This window comes from Calliphora vicina, chromosome 1 (assembly GCF_958450345.1).
Source record: "Calliphora vicina chromosome 1, idCalVici1.1, whole genome shotgun sequence".
NCBI lineage: Eukaryota > Metazoa > Arthropoda > Insecta > Diptera > Calliphoridae > Calliphora > Calliphora vicina.
The window spans coordinates 124179657-124205889 of NC_088780.1; the positions used below are offsets into that span (position 1 = coordinate 124179657).

Below are 26233 nucleotides of genomic sequence, written 5' to 3' on the forward strand. Positions count from 1 at the left end.
TGTGCAATCTGAAACTTGAAATTCAATAAATGCATGTAATTCCATGCAAACACCTAGATTCATCCAAAGACCGGAAAAAACAAAACCCTTAATAGGAGAATTCATCAGGGGAAATAAAACATAAAGCAGAGGTCGCCAATAATGACAACATCAAAGAAAATTTTAAAAATTCTTATCTAAGTAGCTTCCAACATCGCCCAGCACAGACGGCAAAATGCAGAGACTTGAAATTGGGACTAAGATCCAATAAGAAGGAATTTTTGGAAATTCAATGGTTAAGGGGGTATAAACGGGTTAATTCGGTAACCATATATCTTCTAAAGTAATACAGATACCAACAATATTTGGTTAGCGCGTCTGATCATTAAGCATGATTTGGTATTTGCGATCTGGGTTCGATTCCCAGCCGCTGTCAACCAACAACATCCGTTTACTAATAACTAATATTTATCACAGTGCCCTCCTTCGGTGGTACCTGTAATAATAACAAACATAACGCGCAATTGTAGAGTTGTCAAACAAAAGCTTATCTCCTCTTTCACCACCTTACCTTCTACATTCATGACCGGTATTGTAACGTGATGGAATATTATGGTTTCATGTCTGGACGCATATTCGGTTAATTTTTCGGCCAATGCTCGCTTCAAACCAATCAGTTGCTTTCGGTACAGGTTCCCTGTGATAGTCTGGCCAGAATTTAGCATACAATGATAGATCGTACCCTTTGCTCCCATCAAATACAGAGCATAACCTGAGCGCCATGGATATTTGGCTTTGGTTTTCATTTGGCTGGCTTCATCCGGGCTTCACATACGATCTCCTACGCTTCGGATCGTAATGGATCCATTTATCATCGCCAGTTATGATTCGGTGCAATACTGATTTTCTTTAATAGTGTGCTCAAGCAGCATTTCCGAAATGCAAAATCGTCTTTCAAAGTGTATCGGCTTCATTTCGTATGGTAGGTAGCCAATTTCCCTGCTTTTAGATGCTCGCAAACCTTTTCAAATTCAAAATCAGTTGCGTTCAGTACTGGTACACTAAATAGAGAGCATTACCTTAGAGCCATGGTAGGCGTTCATATTGTTCAGGTTACGATGATTTTTAGTCAAACAACCCGAATGTGAACAAAAGAGCGTAATAGAGCGTAAAAATACGCTCTATTGTTTGCAACTAAATGAGTTATTGTATTTTTTATGCTCTTGCTGTGTATTTTGTTTGCTTTCGGGTTGTGTATGTGTAAATTCACGAAAATGTTCGTAATTTCAACGCCTACCAATGCCTTAGAGCCATGGATATTTGGCTTTGGTGTCGATTTGGCTGGTAGCCCAGCCTACACATTCGATCTCTTACGCTTCGGGTTATCGTAATGGTTTTTATCGCAAGTAATGATTCGGTACGAAAATGATTTTCTTTTATTGTGTTTAATTGCCTTTCAAGGTCTCTCAGCTTCAATTCGCATGGTACCCAATTTCCCTGCATTTGTATGAATCCTGCTGCTAGCAAACATTTGCTGATTGAGTAGCTCCCAATGATTGTTCAAGCTCTTGTTGAATAATGCCTCCAATTCTTCGTTTTCAAACTTTTTTAGCTAGTCTGGGCGATCTTTGTCTTCCATGTCAAAATCATCACTTCTTAACCGCACAACCCATCTCAGGCAAGTAGAAACCGATGGAACATATTTACCATACGCTTTAGTGTGCTTCAGCGGCACTTTTTTTTTCAAATTATAGAATTAAAGCAAAACTTCCCGATATGACGAGTTGTTGGCACAAAATTCGACATTTTCGAAACCAAAAATATTACACTATAATTATTAAACAATTTTTATTTACGAAGCGAAGCAAACCGAGCCAGCTAGTGTTTTATTAAATCCGAATGCTTGAATTCTGGGTTGCATATTTTTCCAATATAAAGATTGTGAAATTCTGACATTTAGTGTTGCATGCAACAACTCATTTAAGGTGTAAAAGTTAACAGTTTTTATATGGCGAGCATACATGAAACACACTGCCAGATATGAAGCGCCTTTATAGCTGCACACATGCACGTCCCCCGATATCAACTAAAAACATATCCATATGTACATACATATATTCCACCTCATGTTTAATTTCTGATTTTGGTTTCACTATTTTAAACATAAACATGGTGGAATACAAATTTCTATGTGAAAGAACTAGCACACAAACGCAAACACATCTCTGGCTCCTAACATTCAATAATACCAGCGCAAACTTTTCCAATAAAAGAAAAAAAGTTGTTGTGTGTTGTAGACGCACTATCGCTTTTGAACACTGACATAAAATACAAACATAAATATCGTGCTTAGTGTCTAATTTGCCACTATAACATTTAACAGAGACGTTGTTATGGGAAGGTGCAAGATACAGCAAGCAAAGCGGAACTAATAAAATTGTAGAGAACTTTGTCCACAGACAATTTTCGTATAGACATCTATCGAAGGAAAGTTTTCTTTTAGAAAACTTGTAGAAAAACTATTGTCTTACAGAAAACTTGTCGAAGGAAAGTTTTCTTATAGGAAACTTGTCGAAGGAAAGTTTTCTTATAGAAAACTTTTTAAAAGAAAGTTTTCTTATACAAAATTTTTTAAAAGAAAGTTTTCTTATAGAATTTTTTTTAAAGGAATGCTTTCTTATAGAAAAGTTATCGAAGGAAAGTTTTCTTACAGAAAAGTTATCGAAGGAAAGTTTTCTTATAGAAAATTTATTGAAGGAAAGTTTTCTTATAGAAAATTTATTGAAGGAAAGTTTTCTTATAGAAAATTTATTGAAGGAAAGTTTTCTTATAGAAAACTTGTCGAAGGAAAGTTTTCTTATAGAAAACTTGTCGAAGGAAAGTTTTCTTATAGAAAATTTATTGAAGGAAAGTTTTCTTAAACATTTTAAAGGAAAGTTTTCTTATAGAAAATTTATCGAAGGAAAGTGTTCTTATAGAAAACTTTTTAAAATAAAGTTTTCTTATAGAAAACTTATCGAAGGAAAGTTTTCTTATAGAAAAGTTTTTAAAGGAAAGTTTTCTTATAGAAACGTTTTTAAAGGAAAGTTTTCTTATAGAAAACTTATCGATGGAATGATTTCTTATAGAAAACTTGTCGAAGGAAAGTTTTCTCATAGGAAACTTATCGAAGGAAAGTTTTCTTATAGAAAACTTATCGAAGGAAAGTTTTCTTATAGAAAACTTATCGAAGGAAAGTTTTCTTATAGAAAACTTGTCGAAGGAAAGTTTTCTTATAGAAAACTTGTCGAAGGAAAGTTTTCTTATAGAAAACTTGTCGAAGGAAAGTTTTCTTATAGAAAACTTGTCGAAGGAAAGTTTTCTTATAGAAAACTTGTCGAAGGAAAGTTTTCTTATAGAAAACTTGTCGAAGGAAAGTTTTCTTATAGAAAACTTGTCGAAGGAAAGTTTTCTTATAGAAAACTTGTCGAAGGAAAGTTTTCTTATAGAAAACTTGTCGAAGGAAAGTTTTCTTATAGAAAACTTGTCGAAGGAAAGTTTTCTTATAGAAAACTTGTCGAAGGAAAGTTTTCTTATAGAAAACTTGTCGAAGGAAAGTTTTCTTATAGAAAACTTGTCGAAGGAAAGTTTTCTTAGAGAAAACTTGTCGATGGAAAGTTTTCTTATAGGAAACTTGTCGAAGAAAAGTTTTCTTATAGAAAACTTATCGTCATTTTAAAGAAATCTTGTCGAGAACAAGTTTTTTTTTTAAAGAAATCTTGTCGAAGGAAAATTTTTTTATAGGAAACTTGTCGAAGGAATGTTTTCTTATAAGTAAAAAACTTGTCGAAGGGAAGTTTTCTTATAGAAAACTTGTTGTAAAGGAAAGTTAAAGGAATTTCATTCTCTTCCCCAATTTCCTCCTAACAAAAACGGCGTTTACAATCGGTTCCTTTCATTTTATTAGCATAAAGTAAATTTTTACTGGATCTTGTAACCTGTAAAACGAGACAATACTCGTAATATGAAAATATAGAGTCAAATAAAATACACCTTCTTGAGAAATAGTTTGTCCGTCTGTTAATATGCCCATGTATTTTCTATAGTGTAAGTACACATCAGTTTGTGGGTGTATTCTGTTTTCTGTGTGGTATAAAATACTGTGTTTTTGTTGATATGGCGGAAATTGTTTGGTATGGTTTCATCTCATGCATTTCAGGCATGTTTTGCATGCAGGAAAGTACGTCCTAACAAATACACACACAAATATCTATTGCATCAGTGCATGTTAAATGAAACTGAGTGAATGTGTGTAAGTGTGTGGTAGTGATAGTGAAGTTGTATTTATAGGAATACAAACATACACATAGATACATCTACATTTACTATATGAATACACACGTTGCCATATTTCTATGCAGCACTGAAAATAAGGTATGTTGTCCTTTTTTAAATTTGTTCTCCTCTCTATAGTTTCGAGCCAACGACTGACTAGAAGCCGTAAATGGAAAGTAACAAACTAACTGGAACGAACCGTTTAATTAAGTTGATGTGATTGTGTCGTGTTTTTTGCCAGTTTTAATTTTGTTGTTGCTGGCGCAAAAACTTATAAAATATATAGAACTAACCTTGTGTAATGGATACACCAATTAATGTAGGTATGACGTATGTGCAAAACAAAAATATTGTACCAGAGAGAGATACTTGTACTATTTACGAAGCTGCTTGTTCATTAAAATTTGGTATAGCAATAGGTCTGGATATTTGTTGAGCCGTAGTAAAGGAAATGTTTCGAAATAATTGTAATTACAATATGTTTGATCTTTCTGAACTTTTCTAGATATGAGTATTTTTCTCATATCTACTTTTTCATCCCTAATGCGTTCACACGATATTCGATTAACAACTCGTATAATAGTTCAGATGATTCAAATGCATGTCGATAAAATTTTGTGTGAATATTTTATTTTATAATTCGTCAGCAATGCAGAGAACAGTATTTTGTCATTGGTGGGCATAAATTAGGGTGATATCTAATTTACGCTTTAAATTACAATTTTAATTGTTTAGTTTTTAGCCAACATTTAATAAATTAAAATAGATTCTGATCATCTCCCACAACAACAAAAATGCATGTGAGGAGCCGCATAACAAAAGGTACTTTTTCGTATCTTATCAAAAATTGTTTGTTTTTTGGTATTTTTATAATATTTGGGTTGAAACAATCTAGTCAGCAAAATTTTTTAATTTTTTTTACTAAGTAAAAGAGTGCTTAAAAAAATGTACAACACATGTATAAAACGAAAAAAAAAAATATTCAATTTAAATGTGTAATTTGTTTATATATTAGATCAGGATTAAAAACATTCATTTAAAATATTATCCTTAAAAAACAACGCATAAAAAACATACTTTTTAATTTTGCTTTTAACAAAACGTACTTTTTTTCCCCTTATTTTTTAACAAAAGGTTCTTTTTCCGATATTAAAATGGTTTTATATCAAACATCTTTAACATTTAATGTGGCGACGTATGCCAGTTAGATGTATCTATTGATAAGTAAGAAACTTGTTACCATTTCCAGGTTCATGCTGTTTTTTAAGGGGGCGAAATAAATAAAACTCATTTTCCCAAAAATTTTAAATGTGCGAAAAAGTACCTTTTGTTCTGCGGCACCTCATGTCATACCAAGTATTTTTTTGGTGACCAATAAAATCTTGTTTTGATGTGTTTTTGAGTTGATTTACAGTTGTTTAGCTTCCTAGGGGTAATGGGGGCTAGTGCGTGGCCCCCAAAAGTTGGTAACTTTCGGGTCTCACATTTTAAAAAAAACCCGCCAAAATCGGCCCTATGCGGGATCAATTTTTTTAAATCAGCTTTAAGTTTTTGGAACACATTTTCCTCGCTTTAGGTATTTCGGTATTTGAAAATAAAACAAGTAAGAGAGCTATATTCGTCTGTGCCGAATCTTATATACCCTTCACCAAATTATACTTTAAAATTAATTTTTTTAAATATTTTTAGGTAAACAAAATTTAATTTTTTGAATTGTTTTTCAAATTTTTTTTTTTTGAAATTGTTTTTTAATTTTTTTTAAAAAAAGTTTTTTCCAAATTTTTTTAAAAAATTTATTTTTTTTTGGAAAAAAAATTTATGACAAAAAAAATGTTTTGATGAAAAAACAATTCGGGTTAAAAATTTTTTTTCCCGATTTTGACCCATTGTAGGTCCAACTTACTATAGCCTTATCTACATCGTTGCAATGGACTTTGAAATATCTATCATTAGATATCCATATTGTCTATATCCAGATATAGATCAAAAATAGGTAAAAAAACGAGGTTGTCCCGGTTTTTTGCTCATATCTCCGTTATTTGTGGACCGATTTTGCTGATTTTAAATAGCAAACTTCTCGAAAGCATGTCTGAGAGAATTATTGAAGATTTGGATCCCGAAGATATCTGGGGTCTTCAGAAAATTGATTTCAACAGACAGACAGACAGACAGACAGACAGACAGACAGACAGACAGACAGACAGACAGACAGACAGACAGACAGACAGACAGACAGACAGACAGACAGACAGACAGACAGACAGACAGACAGACAGACAGACAGACAGATAGACAGACAGATAGACAGACAGACAGACAGACAGACAGACAGACAGACAGACAGACAGACAGACAGACAGACAGACAGACAGACAGACAGACAGACAGACAGACAGACAGACAGACAGACAGACAGACAGACAGACAGACAGACAGACAGACAGACAGACAGACAGACAGACAGACAGACAGACAGACAGACAGACAGACAGACAGACAGACAGACAGACAGACAGACAGACAGACAGACAGACAGACAGACAGACAGACAGACAGACAGACAGACAGACAGACAGACAGACAGACAGACAGACAGACAGACATGGCTTAATCGACTCCGCTATCTATAAGAAAAATGTCCAAAATTATAATGTCATTGATTTAAAGACACGTGGATAGAGTTTAGCTGAAAGTGGGCGTGGCTTTTCCCATAAAAGGTAAATCGTAAATACAAATATCTGGATAACTATAATAGTGAAAGTTTTCAAACTTTCCACAATTTAATTTCTATCACTGCATGATGTTTAACCAAAAATTCCAGTGATCGGAACATGGTGATTCACCTATCACACAAAGAAAATAGTTATTTTTAAATATCTTGAGAACTATAATTGCAAGTTTATTCAACTTTTGTCCGAATAGTTCTCTTATCAATACAAAAAAATCTTTTTTTTTGTTGTTTACACGACAGATATGTACTAAATAAAATATTGCTGAAATTAAATTAAAATAACAATTATTTTTGGTATGACAACAATATATTGTTACAAAGAACACAATGTAGTTTTTGTAACAATGCCGAACCATGTTGTTTCTCTGCGTGTAGCGGGCAACAATTTTACGAATTAACTTGTTCTGCAGTCTGCAAGCTCAGATCAGATGGTCTACTTGATATGGAGATATGTATAGCCCCTATATGACTGCCACGATCGGGTTTGATATTAAAAATAGGCAATATCGATCTATGATTTTACCTAGTCCCCATACAAATGTCTCCCCGGAGTACTGTCTGGGCAGTTATAAATTTGTTGATTAAGCGGCAAAATTTGTTCTAATTACTTTGAAATTATACTGTAAAGTATGGCAAAAGTCGGGAAACATTTATCCCTGGTACCCCATACCAGGTCCTCCTCAGAAAATGAGTGGAACATTCATTATTGTCTTATACTAATTAATATCGTGGTGAAATTGCACATAAACATGTTGTATGCACACCTATATCATTCTCACAACTTTTACGAGGATCGGTCCATAATTGACCCTAGCCCCCATATAGCCCCTATATCAGAAAAATATTTTATTGTCATTTATTAACGGTGGCCATAAAAGATTCGGAACAGCCGAATATAACACTCTTACTTATTATACCCTTCACCTTCGTGAGAAGGGTATATATAAGTTTGTCATTCCGTTTGTAATTTCTACATTTTTCATTTCCGACCCTATAAAGTATATATATTCTGGATCCTTATAGATAGCGGAGTCGATTAAGCCATGTCCGTCTGTCTGTCTGTTGAAATCATTTTTCTGAAGACCCCAGATATCTTCGGGATCCAAATCTTCAATAATTCTGTCAGACATGCTTTCGCGAATTTTGCTATTTAAAATCAGCAAAATCGGTCCACAAATGGCTGAGATATTAGGAAAAAACCAAGACAACCTCGATTTTTGACCTATATCTGTATTACTAAGACATTAATATAGACAATATGGATATCTAATGATAGATATTTCAAAGACATTTGCAACGACGTATATAAGACCATTTATTTTAATTTAAAAAAAAAAATTTTAAATTTAAAAAAAAAAAATTAAAATTTAAAAAATTTAAAATAAGAATCGGAAAAAAATTTTTTCCAAAAAATGAAAAAAACAACTGGAAAAAAAATTAAATTTTGTTTACCTAAAAATATTTAAAAGTTTGAAGTATAATTTGGTGAAGGGTATGTAAGATTCGGCACAGCCGAATATAGCACTCTTACTTGTTTTTTATTGATATTGTTATGATTGGCAACCAGTTTTTTTTTTTTAAAAAGAGCGTCTACATTAGTTAAGCATTGCCCTAATAACCATGTAGACAATCATGTTTCGCGTCTAGTAAAGGATGGTCTTCTATTCACACATAAACTTCACTATTAAACAATATTAAATTTTAGAAAAACAAAACAGAAAAAATACTCCAAAATTGCCAACATACACTATAATGTTCCATGGTTGCTTACAAAACGAAACAGTAAAAATAAACTGGAAAAAAATTAACAAAATTTGTAGAATTTTGCCAGCGCAAATAAATAACAAAACATAAAAATTGGACGACTCATGTTGTATTTTAAACCAAAACTGAAATATAATATTAACAAGTAAAAGAGCTATATTCGGCTGTGGCGAATCTTATATACCCTTCACCAAATTATACTTCAAAGTAAAAATTTTAAATATTTTTAGGTAAACAAAATTTATTTATTTTCCAAAGTTGTTTTTTTAATTTTTTGGAAAATAATTTTTTTTTGAATTGTTTTTTTAAAATTTTTTTTCTTAAATTTTCAAATTTTTTTATTTAAATTTCAAAATTTTTTTTTTAATATTTACGAAAAAACTTTTGGTTAGAAAAAAAATTCGGGTTAAAAAATATTTTTTCCGATTTTGACTTATATGGTCTATCATTAGATATCCATATTAGTAATCCAGATATACAGTGGTGGCCAGGAATTTAAGACAAAAATTGTTTGCTAAATTCCATATAATTCTCAATTATTTTTTCAAATATTTCCACAAATATGTATGCATGAGGACTGTTTTAACACACAAGTGTGTTTTATTCGACTGTGTCAATTCATACATATTCACCATGAACACATAAAATTTTTCTACAACTTGACCAAAATTTTTTTTTTTTAAATAATCATATTTTCTCACATTTATATCATTATAATTTTATTGTTATAAAATATTCGGACCAAATTTCGTATTTTTAGTTCCATTAGTTTCGGTCATATCATGTTATTAACAGCGGATGTTCGCTGAGGTGTGTCAATGTATTTCCACATATCTTTGTCCATATTTGTTTTACCGATTTTTCCAAACATTTTTCAGAAACTAGAAACATTAATAATAAATTTCATACCCTTAGAGGTCCTTTTATTTTGGCTATATCGCACTTAAAATTCAGTTGATGAAAAAAATTCAAGTATTTGTCTTAAATTGGTGGCCACCACTGTAGGTCCAAAATCGAGATTGTCCTGGTTTTTTCCTTATATCTCAGCCATTTGTGGACTGATTTTCTCGATTTTAAATAGCAAACGAGCCGAAATGGCAGAATTCCGGAGATATTGATGTATGAATCGTGTATGGAAGTTATTTGGGGGCTTCGGAAAGTTGATTTCAACAGACAGACAGACGGACATGGCTTAATCGACTGCGCTATCTATAAGGATCCAGAATACATATACTTTATAGGGTCGGACAATTTTATATTGCGGAAATTACAAACGGAATGACAAACCCTTCTCACGAAGGTGAAGGGTATAAAAAAGAAGCATTTTTAAAACGTGAAGCGTCTGTGCATGTTTGCCAGAAGATTGTTGTACTACGACAAGATACAACATTTAAAGTCCCGCTGCAATGCCACATAACATTGTCTCGTGTGACTGGTGAATGTACTACACCAAATATTTAACAACTAAAATAGAAAATAAATCCTCCTCCCAACTAACTGCCTACTTCTGGGGGGAAAAAAATGTAGTTGCTGGGTAAAACAGTGTTAGGTGAGTTATTGAGTAGAACGAGGAAAGTGGAGGTTTGTAAGGATTGCACAAGGATTTATAATATTTTTTTTCTCAGTCTGTGCATGTAGTTTTATATATGTAAAAGTATTTGTTGATAAAAATTGTGTGAGATGTGTTACATAAGGATTAACTCCAATGTTGGAAACAATACATGCACATACATTTTTATAAACATTTCTACAACACAACACGTTGCCGTTGTTACCTGTTTCATAGTAGTAAACAGTTTAGAGTAAAAGTTATCGTACACTTATTTATAACAGCTAAAAAAGTTTAATTTTGGAGTTTGGAATGTTTCATTGTCTATGAATATAGACATGTTCTACGATAGATGTTATTGATTGATTTTTGGTTACTTTTCATTGAATCGGAAGTTGAGTTTTTTTATACCCGACATCATCATAGTGGGAAAGGTAGTATGCTATTGTAGCGACTAAAAATTTAGTTAAAAAATTGCTCAGTCGATTTAACTATGTCCGTCCGTCCGTCTGGCTGACCACGCAAACCTTGTGCGTAAAGTAAAGATCCCAGTTTTGAAGATATTTCGCAAAAATTGCTGCCTATTGAAATCGGTTCATTATTTCATATCTCCCCCATAATAATGTCTTCCCGAAAATAGGAACTTAACGATCATAAATGTCTGATTTAAATATATAGGTATCCACTTGTTCCCTTCCCGGGAGTAATTAAAAAATTATTTCATTCACGGGCATTTTCTACTACTAAATTAAACCAAAAACTAAGGACTGAGAGGGAAAAAACCTTAACACACGTTTTTCATTAAAACTTTTAACCCAAGTATTTTTTGATTTTTTTTGTTAGAATAATTTACTTCTGTAAATCATGTCAGTTATTATGTTTAATGTCAATTATGTTCATTTGATGTTAATCTGATTAAAATGATTGACGAGAAAAAAGTGCGTACTAAAATTATTAAATATTTTCAACAAAACCCAACTTGGTCCTACAAAAAGTTGGCCAAACAATCAAAGGTCTGCCGTCAAACTGATTTCAATGTTATTAAACTGTATCGGGAGCACCTGGTCCATGTAGAAGAAATGAGTATATAGCCAATAAATAGAAAGCATTTTCAAAAGAGCTCACAAAACATCCGGTAGGAAAGCAGTCCGGTTAGCTCAGTACTCGGACTATTTGGTACAAAAAGTTAAAGCCAATGCAGGTTTAAGAACATACAAGGCTCAAAAAGTTCCTGACAGGAACTCTGCTAAAAATTCAAAGGCCAAAAACAAAGCACGGAATGCTAACGCTCGAGGGAATGCTGTAGAAAAGTTTAGGACCCAAAAGCAGAAAATTTTCCCAAAAAGTTCTTGGCATGGCAAGCAATATGTACTATAGTTGCGGCAAATACAAAGGGCTCTATAAATACTAGAGTACTCATTCGACTAATGATCGTTCGATTAATCCAATAATTTCTTACGAATAATTATTCGAACAATTTAAAAATGGCCATTTTCGAATAACGAATAACGAATAATTTGAACAATTTTATGTAGAATAATCGAATAAAACGAATAAATGTTCATATATATTTAAATTTATTAAATTGCTTAAAATTTTTCTCAATTTCAAATTTAAATAAGTAATAATGACTCACGAAAATTGTATTGTTTCTGAAATTCGACAAATAACTAAAGACAAAGGGACTTTCGATCACTGTAGATGAGTGTTCCGATATCTCCTTCTATAAATATATAAATATTACTGCAAGAAGTTACAATTCTAAAAACAAATCCTTCAAAATGTTTAACTTAGAACTTGAACTAATGAAAATAAAAGGTACGGAATAAAATATTTGTTATTTAGCTGGCGAAATATTAGAAGAATCGCAATTAATAATAAAAATTGTAACTTAGATTAAAGTGGAGTTGAATGTGATGGAGAACGTTTTTTTTTTTTTAAAACAAACACAAACTGCGAAGCGTTTTGCTTGTCTGCAGATACACCCATAGTCTCTGGCGGGAATCGAACCCGCAACCCTCAGATTGATAGTCCAGCATACTACCGTCTACACTATCGGAGCACCCAATGATTTTGAAACGGTCGTCGAAAGTGATATTGAGGATGACATTTATAATGATTACATTGAAATAGCTGAAGGCCATGATCTTAAAATATATGTGTTGCAAAATATTTAATAAATTGAATGATAAACACAAATATTGCAAACAAACGTTTTGTTGCAAGAAAAGCATGTAGTTCGTCTTATACATGATTTTGGACATCGTTTTACATCTTTGTCTAACATGGTAATAAACTTTTTGCGTATTTATAAATGCGTCAATCATGCACTGTCTGACTTCAAATTAGCCACGTTCACTGACAATAATATCAAACTTTGGACAGATTCCCTTTATTGTGTAATTCCCCAAGACCACTTTATTAAGCAAAGATTCGAAAACGTTGATAGAGCTTGATGTATAATACAATTTGTTATAAATAATTTAGAAATAGTGAATAATTAATTTACCAAAGAATTAGTTACTCAATTTAAAACACGAATTAATGAACGACATAAAAAAGTTCTTAATACGTTTATATTGTATTTGAATTCAGGATCATGTCCAACTAGCTAAAATTATTTAAAGCATAGCTCCAAAACGGAAACTAAAGGTTTCGGGAGTTAATCTGATCTGAATATTTCTTTTGAAAATTTAATGATGGACTTTGTTTTCGAATGTTTTTTAACATTACATTTAACATGTTTTTTAATCATACTTGAATTGTTAACTTTAACGTTATTTTTGGTTTTTCTTTAACAATAAAATATTAAAAAACCGACATCAAAACTTCATTCTTTACTTTTTGAAAAAAATTTAAATTATTCGAATAATTCAATTAATTTTAAAGATGTGATTGAATTATTCGAACAAGTTAAAATCTCTTATTCGAATTATTCGTTTTATTCGAACAAGAGAAAATTCGAATAATTCGAATACCCTAATAAATACCGAAATTTACATCATCCTCAATAAAATTTTTTATTCGGAAAATTCTAAAATATTACAGTTAACATTATATCAAATCAAAATGATAAATCAGTTGAAAATCTAATGAAATATTTATTTTTGTTCATAACTTAAGTTTTTAGGCAATTAAATCTTATTTCTTAATACGCATTTGCATCGAACTACAGCAATAGAAATACATTAGTTGTAAAAAACACCAAAGTTTTTGACGATCGGTCCATAATTAGTACTAGCTGCCATATAAGGCCCATATGATCGTGCTTGACCTTGGTTTTTTATATGAAATTTGTCTATAATATTCATAATTTATATTATAATTACAATATATATTTCAAGAATTCGGGAGTGTATGACAAAATTTGCCGATTCCCGGGAATCAAAAAAAGCCGGGAAATTAAAAACCCTATTCATAACTTCTAAACGAAATTTTTATATTGGACACTCTGAGTCATTTTCAATTGAGTTGAGTTCAGGCATAATTTTATTAAATGTGTGATTATTTTTATCAGCCACTGTATTTGTTTGTAACTACACACATACATATGGGAACATAAAAAATTAAAACGCATTTTAGTAAGCGCTCAACTTCAATTTAATTCTTTGCTGTTGCTGTCGTTGTTTTTGGTTGATGTTTTATATCCTCTTTTTACATGAAAATGTTCATCCTTGTGTCTCATGTTTGTTTCATGTCATATTAAACTGAATGTTGCTGTGTATCGGTGTGTTTGCTTCAGTTTTTGAGTCTGTGAATTTCGTTACTAAATGATATGAGCATTAAAATTTAATTATAAAATATGAGTGAAAGTTTATTTTAATTTTAATTTTTGTTTTTTTCTTTTTATTTTTTGAGCAGCACTTGCTTGTAGGTTAGTGTACCAGAAATATAAATTATACAAGTTTTCGTGTGAATTCATTTTGTTGGTTTCATTTTGAGAAGATCTCTTTATCGTTTGTTGGCAAATATGCAGCAACAACAACGATTTATCAGCATTAATTGTGACAACTATTGCATTTTAGGGCGCATAAAAGAGTTTAGAGTAGAAATCAGATGTTTGGCAGAAATGTGGTAATTAAGCAATTTGAATTCAGGTTTGAGTTTATGAGTATATGAATATTAAGAACAATTTGTGTTTAATTAAGGTGGTAAAACTATGGAAAAACAAGTAAGAGAGCTATATTCGACTGTGCCGAATCTTGTAAACCCTTCACCAAATTATACTTTAAAATACAAATTTTAAATATTTGTTTTTTTTCTAATTTATTAGCGAACGCAATTGTATGGCAAAAACAATTTTTAAAAATTTATTTTTTAATTTTTTTTTAATTTTATAAAAATGTTTTTTTAGGTGATAAATATTTTATGTCAAACAAATTTTTTTGTTGAAAAAAATTCGTGTTAAAAAATATTTTTTCCGATTTTGACCCATTGTGTTTCCGATTTACTGTGGCCGTTGCAAAGGTCTTTGAAATATCTATCATTTGATATCTATTATTGTCTATATTAATGACTTAATAATCCAGATATAAATCAAAAATAGGTAAAAAATCGAGTTTGTCCTGCTTTTTTCCTTATATCTCAGCCAGTTCTAGGCTATTTTCTCGATTCTAAATCATGTACATATATAAGTTGTTTGGGGGCTACGGACAGTTGATTACAACATACGGACGGACATCGCTATATCGGCTACGCTATCTATATTGATCCAGACTATATATACTTTGTGGGGTCGCAAATGAAAAATCTAGAAATTACAAACTGGTGAAGGGTACAAGAATAAGAGGTTTTTTTTGTAGAATCCTAATACAAAATTGACATGGATAGTCTTGCATAAATTTTAGGAGACTGCACAGAAAAAATATAGTTGTGCATGTTTACTGTAACCATTTCAAAAAGTTTTTTAACAATATTATAGTTACAGTAACTATTTGCATGATTGTGGTAACCATAATATGGTTAATTTATTTTTCACATGATTGTATCAACCATGTATATGGTTACGATAAACAAATATATGTTTGTGACAACCATTTTTATGATGGACTTACCATGTCATGTTGCTCTCGGCTTATGGATATCATAATCTGAGAACAACATATTATGATAAAATTATTCATCATATAAATGATTGTCACAAACATATGGGCAATTCCCTGAGAATGACTACCACGACTGAAAACCCAAAAACCCTTGAAACTTTTTTCAAGATGATTTGAATAAGAAAAAACACTAAAATATTACTATGTGTAAGTATTTAGAGCTTATTACAACATTTTATTGGCAAAAATAATAGTTTAAACTGACTATATTTAATTTCTTAATTTAATTGGCATGTTTTACGCTAAAATTGCGGTTAAAACTAAGCTCCCAATTAGCTTGTAGTATGAAATGAATTTGACTCTGACTGTTTATTTGCTATTATAAAATTGTTTATCTAATAATAACTGACATACTTTACAAAGGTAACTTGATCAAAAAAAAAATAAAAAATAAAATCAAATAATACCGGGGTTAAAAGTTTCAATGAAAAACGTGTGTTAAGGTTTTTGTCGATCTCACTCCTTATTATATCAATAGACTACTTAAATCATACATTTGTATTTAAATTAGTCCAGTAGTTTCAAAGATAACTAAAATTAAACACTATATATTTCAACGTTATGCCTTTGTCTGCTCCCCTCCTTTCAGAGAAGTCTGGCCTGAAAACGATGTATTTGGAGCCATGTCTGCCGCTCCTGAAGACGAAATGCTGCTAATGAGAGAAATATTCATGCACAACATTACAACAGGTAAGTTTTAATATGAATTTATAATTGTGAAGTTATTTTATTAATAATTACAATTAAATCTATTGAAATTTAACAACCATAAACTGAACGTTAAAATTATTCTATAGATATCTTGTAGTTTTTGTAATTTATTTAAAAAGCGATTAAATCGTTCAATTAATTCAATTCAAAAATGTTTGCGAAGTACAACAACACAACGAAAGAAACAGATGATTGAATATTTATTTATTTTATTTACTTTTTTGCGTGCTTTGAGGTTTTAAGGAACAATTATAACAAGAGTTTCCTATTAATTAATTAGGACAATTGATGGCCTAACAATGTACATGTATGTAAATATGAATGTGTGCATGTGTGAATATCCCAGCAGTTTGAAAAGTGACAATTGGAAACCTTACACTAGCTAAATTACTGTTTGTACAACAAACTAGTTGTGCCTGCTAAAGTGTCAGTTAAGTGGTTATCGTTTGCACTGCATTTCACCAGCGTATTTATTAATAAACAATACCCAGATATTGGTCTTAAGTTTTTGAAAATAAATTCAAGTATAATAAAGTCTTCAGAAAAAATTCAGAGTGGACTCACACGCAATTCTTAATAACATATAGAGAGCAGTACAAATAAGAGCTCTGTGGCTTAGAAAAATGAGAGTTTATGAGTTCAACTCCGCTTTCTGATAAATTTATTCTTTATTTTTTTCTGAAATGCAATAGAATTAGTACTATTGAATTTTATAGTGAAGTGTTATGACATCCCCACGTTAAATTCACCATTCTTTAACATTGTGCGTGGGTTGAAAATTCACTAGTAGTAGTTCTCAGTGGCTAACTAATTCGGCGTGGCGGAACTAGTTCAATGAACTTCAGGGTATTTATGAATGTGAGTGTGTTTTTTTGAATTTGTGCACATCTGCGTAAATGTGTGTATCTGCATACATATAAATAAATAAATAAAATTTTCAATATGTATAAACAATAACACATGATGGCTGTAATAACAATAGAGCCTCATCAACTGAACTAAATATAAATTGTACGTGAAATTATTAGGTTACAACAAATTCTCTAGAAACAAGGAATAATGAGAAATGTTTTTGTGTGAGTTTGATGACTGATTTTAAAAAATATAAATCCTTTTTGCTATAATTAATAGCTCCTTATTAAAGGTATTTGTATACATTTACCTACAAATATGTATATAATTGTGCATATTTGCAATAAATTTATATTTATGTATATTTGTGTGTTATGTGCTTGCAAATGTAATATTTATTATTTGCACAATTTTTCTCATTTCATTGCTGGCTGTTTCTCACTCTATCTTTGCACTATGGCTTATTTTCACTCTAACAATTGCTATTGTTTGTTACGTTATTGTTAATATTGCTATTATCATTTAATAAAGTTGTATATACGTGCATGAATAAAATTAAATTGGAATCTAGACCACAAAAACACCAATATCTATACCCACACATAGTTAAACATGTCCCAGCAGTTCTAGAAGACAGTCCCGAACTAGTGATTTTACGCATCATTTAGGGTGACAACTAGTTACATAACCAGCTACTTGTCTTGTTATTTCATCACGTGCATGACCCTCTTTGATTACAATGGCACTTTCCGATATAGAGTATTCAATGCATTGAATTCACATACTGGTTACATAGCGTCAGTTACCTTACTGGCTACCTAACTGATTACTTGATCAGCTACATAACTATACGCTAGATTACTTAGAGACACTTAAGTGGCAATTGTCTTCACGCTAGATTACTTGGGATGTATAAAGTAACCAATTGTCTTCTCTCTGCACTACAAAGAGTACATACGCGTCAAATGACCAAAAATATATAAATTGAAGTCAGGCAAGTGATTAGACAATTACTGTCTATAAGGGATACATTGACTACTTGCTTAACTGCTGGGACATTAGGATGCCCATATATTGGAAATACGTAAATTTATTCAAATATTATACAAATTCATTAAACGTTAAAATATTGGCAAAATGTTTACCCTTTTTCCGGAAAAGCTCCCATTAAAGATTTTATAGTTGCTTTCGTTTAGCTTTTTGGATGAGGTGTTCCAGCTACGCTTAAAGTCGGACATGTCCTGGGATGCTTTTCATGTTGTCTTTAATTCTTTTTTTTGTACAAGAGCCTTTCAACTGGCCGAAGTTCTGGACACTTGGGTGGATTTGCCACCCATGGTACTAAATTGACATTATTGTTTGAATACCACTCGATATCCTTTTTTCCATAGTGATGTTCCATGATGCCAAATCGGGCCAGAAATATGAAGTCACTCTGTGCTGTTTTTAGAAAGGTAAAATCCATTTTTGTAGACACTCCGTAATATATTTCTGTGTTTATCGTGCCTGATGTCACAAATGATTGGTCTTGCCACACAAGAAATTTCTTTGGAAATTTTGTTTGTTCCTTTATATCCTTCACTATGAGCGGCAAGGGGCTCAAAAGATAGTTTGGATTCAAAAGATGGCAATTGTAAATTGTATGGTACCATCAATTACACTGTGCTTGAAATTTACACTTTTTTTCTGTCAAGAAGGGCACCCAGTGGGTTAAACTAATTCGGGTACGCTGAATTCAATGGTGCTAACCGTTTTTTTAGGTTAGCTCGTATTTTCGAGATATACCGTCATTTCGAAAACGGAGGAGGTTGCACAACATATATTCGCGCAATTCAAAAACGGTTTAGTTTCTTGAATAAACTGAAAAAACCGAAATTCCGCAATAAAATTCGCCAAAAAAAAATAATTTTTTAGAAAAATTTCGAAATTTTTGGTTTTTAAAACGTCGTTAAAAATTGGAAAATTCATATATGCTCTTAATTTTTTTTCAAACATATAGAAAACGATGTACCAAATAAAACAAGCCCTAAATGATTAAAATCTGTCCACATCTTTTAATTTTATTCACAAAAGATAAGATACATCACTCGTAGTAATTAGTAGTTTCACATTTTTTTCAACTAGCACAGTGTTATTAACCACACAAGGGGCTACGGGATTTAGATTATGAAAGGAGAAAAATATAAGATCTCTTAAATAAACTAAACTCGGAAACAACATCATACCGACAAATCGAAAAGAAGCAACAGCAATCGTGACCCGGAAGTTGTGAAGTTGTACATAAGTTTCATCATCCACCACAAAACAGGTTACTATATTCCTGAGTTCTATACAGTGGTGGCATAAATGGGTAAATTTATAGAGAAGAATCCCTACACAATCAATATTGACATTTATAGGGTCTCATGCCGTTTAACACCGTATATTTAGTCAAACGTATCCAGTAGTAACTATATACCTATGAATGACCTCAAGTTTATCTTAAAATAACGCAATGCAGCTAATTGCCTTGAGTTAAGACAATTATCAGAGTTAATTTGAGAAAGTCAGGAATAATTGTATAATCTATAGATCCAAGCTTTAAGAAAATAAAAAATTGTTAATTGATATTTCAAATTAAAAGTATTAACCTTCGCTTTCATGAAGCCATTTTTTACGTATCTACATGGGTAGATAATGACTTTATACATTCAATTTGTGTTAGAATTTTTATTTATATACTAATTTTTTGTATCAAAATATCTAATACATATTATAAGAAGTAATTTTACAGCCATCTATGCATCGCGATTCGTATATTTCAGGTAAAAAACAGAAGTCTGAAGTCATCCAATTTTACAATAAAACTAAAGGATTTGATACGGGAAAAACCTGAGTCTCAATATCCAACCAAAAGAGCAACAATACTTTGGCCTGTGCCGATTTTTTTCAATTCATTGGATTCTTCAGCCCTAGCAGCTTAAAGTATATGACAAAAACAACACACAAAGTACGGAAATATATTACTCTGGACGTAGATTACTCTTGAACTCCTTGGGTACAAATCTTTGCATCGCACAAATAAATCTCGAGCCGAAAATACGATTTTTAACAAGACAGCAATTGAATGTATTTAAGATAAGCTTTTGAATAATTTTTGATGATAGTATAAACTAAAGCTAGTTAAGTAACAAAACCAATATAAATTATCATAAATTTGAATGTATGTATCTACCGCGGTATATTTTCATAAACCCGTATACACAAAAATATAAAAAAACTTCTATAATCTTACATTAATTTTTTTTATTTGTTTGTTTTCTTAAAATTCGGCAAATTTTGATAACTGAGCTGAAAGCAATTTCAAAGTTGATAAAATCGTGTAAGTTATTAACAACTGAATATCCAAATATCTACCTCGGTAGATACTAGGGTATTCAATCGATTAACCGTTAATCGGTTAACCGATTAATTTTGGACGGTTAACTGTTCGAATAATTTGAAATTGCCGATTTTCAAATAACAAATAAACCGATTAATTTGTGTCGATTAACCGATTAACCGAAATTCCTTTTTTTGCACTTTAAAATTTTTTTTTGTATTTATTTTTCCGTTTCAATTCAAATACAGATTTCAAATTAAAATTAAAATTAGATATTTTTTTTTAACATCCAATAAACATGATTAATGAGTATGTATAACAACTGACATTAAATTTACATGTATTTGAAACCTTGTCTTTTATCATAACTAAACGAAACTATTAAATTAATCAAAATCTAAAACAATCCAAAAAGGAATATTCTTTATCATGTTTTTGATTTCTCAAACATATACAATCAGCGAGAGAGTTTTTTTTCCAAGAAAAGTTTTATTAAATCTAAAGAAAAAAAATCGTTTAAATTATATTCTTTTTATAAAAGATTATTTCAGAACCCTAAAAAACTCACATATCGTTCATTTGCTGCAAACAACGTCATAATTCAAAAGAAGTCCTTTCGACATTTTACTATTTCTTAAATAAATTTTCAACAAATTTGGCGATTTCAGAAATATAAATAGTAGATGTTAATATCTTTCTAATCTGTATTTAACCCAAATTTTTACTTATCAAATATACGAGAAAACATGAATTTTAATTTTGATGTTTACAACAAAAAAACACTCTCACACAAAAAATAATTGACTTTTTTGAAAACTGATGAAACTATATGAAAGATTACACTATGCAACAAATGGAGACTTTTGGAAAAACACAAGATCATGACAGTATAGGTTCGACTCTACTACCAAAGGGTAGTACAACCCTATACTCAGTTTGCCCATTTTGGTGACCGATTTTTTTTTATGGGCCCCCAAAGTTTCTGAAAATCAGTGGGGCCTCTAAAAAAGGTGTCATCAGGTTTTGGTTAACAGCTAATTCAGACTTTGTGCTACGGCCAAAGCCAAATAAATTTTGTTAAAATTTGTTTCCAAAAAATAGCTTTTTCGTGCACTTTTGTTGAAAAAATATAGGAAGAAAATTTTTTTTTTTTACTTTTTTTAGAATAACTTCCAGGGACTCCTAATTTTTCAATAACAATATCTCGCAAAGTTGTAGCTACGGTAAATTTGAATAACTCTTGTGAACATATCAATGCATTCTGAATGTGTCTAGTCACTCTACATAGCACATAAAGATCACTTTGTACCTTAACAATTTTCGTTTTTCCTATTTTTTGACGCTAAAACAAAGATTTTTTTGTAAAAATAGTATTATCAAGTCCACACTTCTATGTTGTGCTGTATTATTTACTCGGCTGAGGTGTTCGGAATGGGGATCAGTGGGTGGACCTTCAATGTCACACATTTATAAAAAAATTACCAAAAAGTCATTTATGATCCGAATGAGCTGCAATTTCAAATATAGATAGACCTTGAGAAGGTCTACAAAAAATATGATTTTATCTGTAGTTATCTCTTTTAGTTCAAGAGATATTTGGGTTTAATATTTTTTTAAATTTTGCCCGATCTTTTTTTCGTATTTTAAATTTGATGGGCCTACGAAAGGTCGAAATTTGTTTTTTTATATATGACGTATATTTGCGATAAAATTCTAAAGAAAATAAAACAAATCTGATAACAATTATTTCGTCCCTATAAAAAGTTACACGCATCCAAAGTTGAGGCATCTTTTTATATATTTCAACTTTGTATGCGTGTGTTTTTTAAGTTTTTTCCCAAAAAAGTCCCCATATTTTTTCTTTTATAAAAAACTAATTTTCTTCGGGACTATATAAATTTTTTTATGATCTGGAAAGAGAACTTAATGCAAAAACATATAAGGTAAAATTTGACTAACTTAAGCGGACATTGTACCCCCCAGCCCTATCCAAACTTGGGCAATTTTGAAAAAAAAAAATTAGGTTTGAGTAAAAAATTCTAAAAACGCAAAGCACCGACCCTCAAAAGCTCATCACATTTGTATAGCCCCATATGTTGTTTATATACATACAGAACGTTTTTACTATCATGCTGTAAATAACGTCAAAGTGGGCTATTTTCTAAAAAAAACTTCGTTTTTGGAACAAATTTTCGCCGTTTCAGGAATTTCGGTGTTTAAAAACAAAGAATGGCAACATTAGTGATGCCATTGACTTACGAATATTTAGGTCTATATTACTTCCAAATTTTATTGTGATGTCTGTAACTGTTCAAATTTTACATTAATTCAAAGATTTTATTTTTCTTGATGGAAAATCACCATTTTAAAATATTATTAGTTTTTAAGGTAAATGACGTCACAAAATTATTCATTTCACTAAAATGTCAATCTTTAAGTCATAAGGTTTCCACCGATATCAAAAACTTATATAAAAAGCTTATATTTACACTTCAGAAGTTCCACAAACCTTGCCCACTTTCAAAAATTTTAAAGTTTTTTCATATCTTGCATCAAGCCGGTCTTGCATGATCAAGATTGGATAAAGTTATGCGCCCGGATCATACCGATAATGATTTGCCCATTCTTCGTTATTCCAGCACAATAGAGAAGTATACACTCGAACATACATTTTTAACAAAAAATTATTGTTTTAGAGTCAAAAATTAGTAAAAAACTACAAATTTTAAGCTACAAAGTGATTTTTGACAGCTATTTAGAATACCTAGGTATGTTCGGATTGCATTGATATGTTCACGAGAGTTATTCAAATTTACCGTAGCTACAACTTTGCGGGATATTGTTATTGAAAAATTAGGAGTCCCTGGAAGTTATTCTAAAAAAAGTAAAAAAAAAAAATTTTCTTCCTATATTTTTTCAACAAAAGTGCACGAAAAAGCTATTTTTTGGAAACAAATTTTAACAAAATTTATTTGGCGGACTCTTAGCTATATTATTGCCATATAAAGTTAAGCCGTAGCACAAAGTCTGAATTAGCTGTTAACCAAAACCTGATGACACCTTTTTTAGAGGCCCCACTGATTTTCAGAAACTTTGGGGGCCCATAAAAAAAAATCGGTCACCAAAATGGGCAAACTGAGTATAGGGTTTTACTACCCTTTGGTAGTAGAGTCGAATCTATACTGTCATGATCGTGTGTTTTTTTCATTGTTGCACTGTGTTATAGAACAACGCATTTTGTATTACTCAGTTCATAAAACACGGATTTTGAGTTATGACGTTGTTGCAGCAAATACAAAAATGATCTCAAATACCTTATTAGCTGTTTATACCCTACACCACCATAGTGGGGAGGGTATTATGTGTTTGTGCAGATGTTTGTAACGTCCAAAAATATTAGTCTAGCACCCACCTTAAAGTATACCGATCGACTTAGAATCACTTTCTGAGTCGATTAAACGATGTCCGTCCGTCCGTCCGTCCGTCCGTCTGGTTGGCTGGCTGGCTGTCCATGTAAACCTTGTGCGCAAAGTACAGGTCGCAATTTTGAATATATTTCGATAAAATTTGGTACATATAATTTTTTCGGCCCAAGGACGAACCCTATTGAAACTGGCTGAAATCGGTCCATTATTTCATATAGCCCCCATACAAATGTCCTCCCGAAATTGGACTTTATCGGTCATAAATGTTTATTTATATATGTATCTACACAAATTTCGCTCCAAATAACTTTTATACATACGAAATTCATGTCACCAAATTTTATTACGATCGGTGCATAATTAGTCATACCTCCCATATAAGACCCGCTTCCGAAAATCACTTTAACGTGCATAAATCGCTTAAAAATGTTGGTATACACACAAAATTCAACATAGTTAACTTTAATATAGACATAAATCACACGACCTAATTTTATGGTGATCGGTCCGTAATTGGTCATAGCTCCCATATAAGGCCCACTTCCAAAAATCACTCAAAAATATAAATTATTGATATTTTAAAAGAAAAATATTTTTACTCATTTACTTGGTGTAGGGTATTATATGGTCGGGCTTGACCGACCATACTTTCTTACTTGTTTTTTTATGTTTTTGTACACAAAATTCGTTGTTGTATTTTCAATTTGAAATGAAAATAGAAATTATTCGATTAATCGAATAATTTAAAATTAACCGATTATTAACCGAATAAATCTAAACCTCAATTAATTATTTGCTCGATTAACCGATTAAACCAGAAACCCGATTAATTGAATACCCTAGTAGATACTATGAAAGCGAAGGTTAAATCATAGCCAATATGTGGTGTAATTATTATTTAGAGCGAATTAATATTAATCATACGTCACATATAACAAATTGATGCAAGCAGCTGTGCAATAATAAATAATCAGGTTTTTAGATTTATGAGATATTTTTTTCCAAAATATCTGACCTTTTCATACGCATTGCAACCCATTAAACACTGTATTAAGTTATTATTAAGTGATTAAATATACTGATAGAATTCGTCTTACGTTTAGAAAATGTCATTATTTTCTTAACTCCTGTACACAATATCTGCCAGTACTTTGAATGCGTGCTTCCTCTTATTGGTAAAAATCTGTTTCTCTTTCGCAGTTAAATTTTTTATTCTGGCTCAATCCATTTCGATACACCGACAATGGCTATAAATTGTGATCTGGGTGTACTTTTAATTGGAAAAACTAATATTTTTGTTAAAAACTCTTGATTTGGTTGTTTTTTTTTCGCACATTTTGCAAAGTATTTCTGACAGTTATGTAAAGAAGTGGCCACTTAAAATCCGTACGGATTAAAGCGAGCATAACTTTTAAATGAAACAAAATATAACTGTAGGTTTATGAGTCTTTATTGGGAATAAATTTTCTGTCTTTTCTTCATATGCCTCCCATTAATAGCTGCACAACTTTTCTTCCCACTTCTACAGTTATTCCAGCATGTTTATTCCTCTTTGTTCACATCATAATCTGGTTATTTACTGTACCTGCGCTCTTTTTCACTTTACATTTATCAACTGCCCAATATATCTCGATTGGACGAAGATTTGGGCAATTTGTTTAATTGCTGTGTTTTGGTATAACATCAATATTATTCTCATTATACCACTTCATAGTTGTATTTGAGTAATGACAACTTGTCATTGAGTAATGACAACTTGGCTGAAACTTTGTATCAGATGTTGATGTCTTATAAATGACAGCAATCGCTTTTCTAAACTCTATTTTTATATATAATTCTGAAAATTCTTTAAAAACATGTCTGAAAAGCTTGACTTTTCAAACCGCAGCTGCGGATTGCCTGCAAAATTAATATTTTTGTTAAATTTTACGTATTCATATTTAAAGGCCACACAGCCTCGAGCTGCCGAGACGTAAAAATTTTGACCTGATATCTGCCGAAAATCAGATTTTGGCTATCTTTTAACCCGACAAAGTCGGATTTTCTAGATATTTGTGCACAATTTTATCTCTAGCTTCATTTTCCATTGTGATTACTATAGTGCGTGCGGATTTTAAGTAGCCACTTCTTTAGATTCAATATTTACTAAGTCATTCGTTTTCAAATTGATACCGTTCGTGTACGATTTATGCACAGGCGGGCTTGTTGTACTATTGACACCAAATAGTGTCAAATCGTATACGGATATAATTCGTTGTGTCTAGATATCAGCATTTCTAATACAGAAGTACATACTTATATAACATCTGAATTAGTTAGCCACTGATAACTACTACTAGTGTATTTTCAACCCACGCGCAAAGTTAATGCCTGGAGAATTTAGCATGGGGATATCATAACACTTCACTATCAAATTCAATAGTAATAATTCTACTGCATTTG

General features: G+C 31.3%; 1 protein-coding gene across 1 annotated transcript in view; it reads left to right on the forward strand.

The window, feature by feature from the left end:
• Nucleotides 1-26233, forward strand: part of timeout (timeless circadian regulator timeout) — a 549675-nt gene that overhangs the window by 158990 nt on the left and 364452 nt on the right. The window contains exon 11 of the mRNA XM_065502580.1: nt 16032-16132. Coding sequence (XP_065358652.1) covers nt 16032-16132 — 101 coding nt within the window. The remainder of the gene's footprint in view (nt 1-16031; nt 16133-26233) is intronic.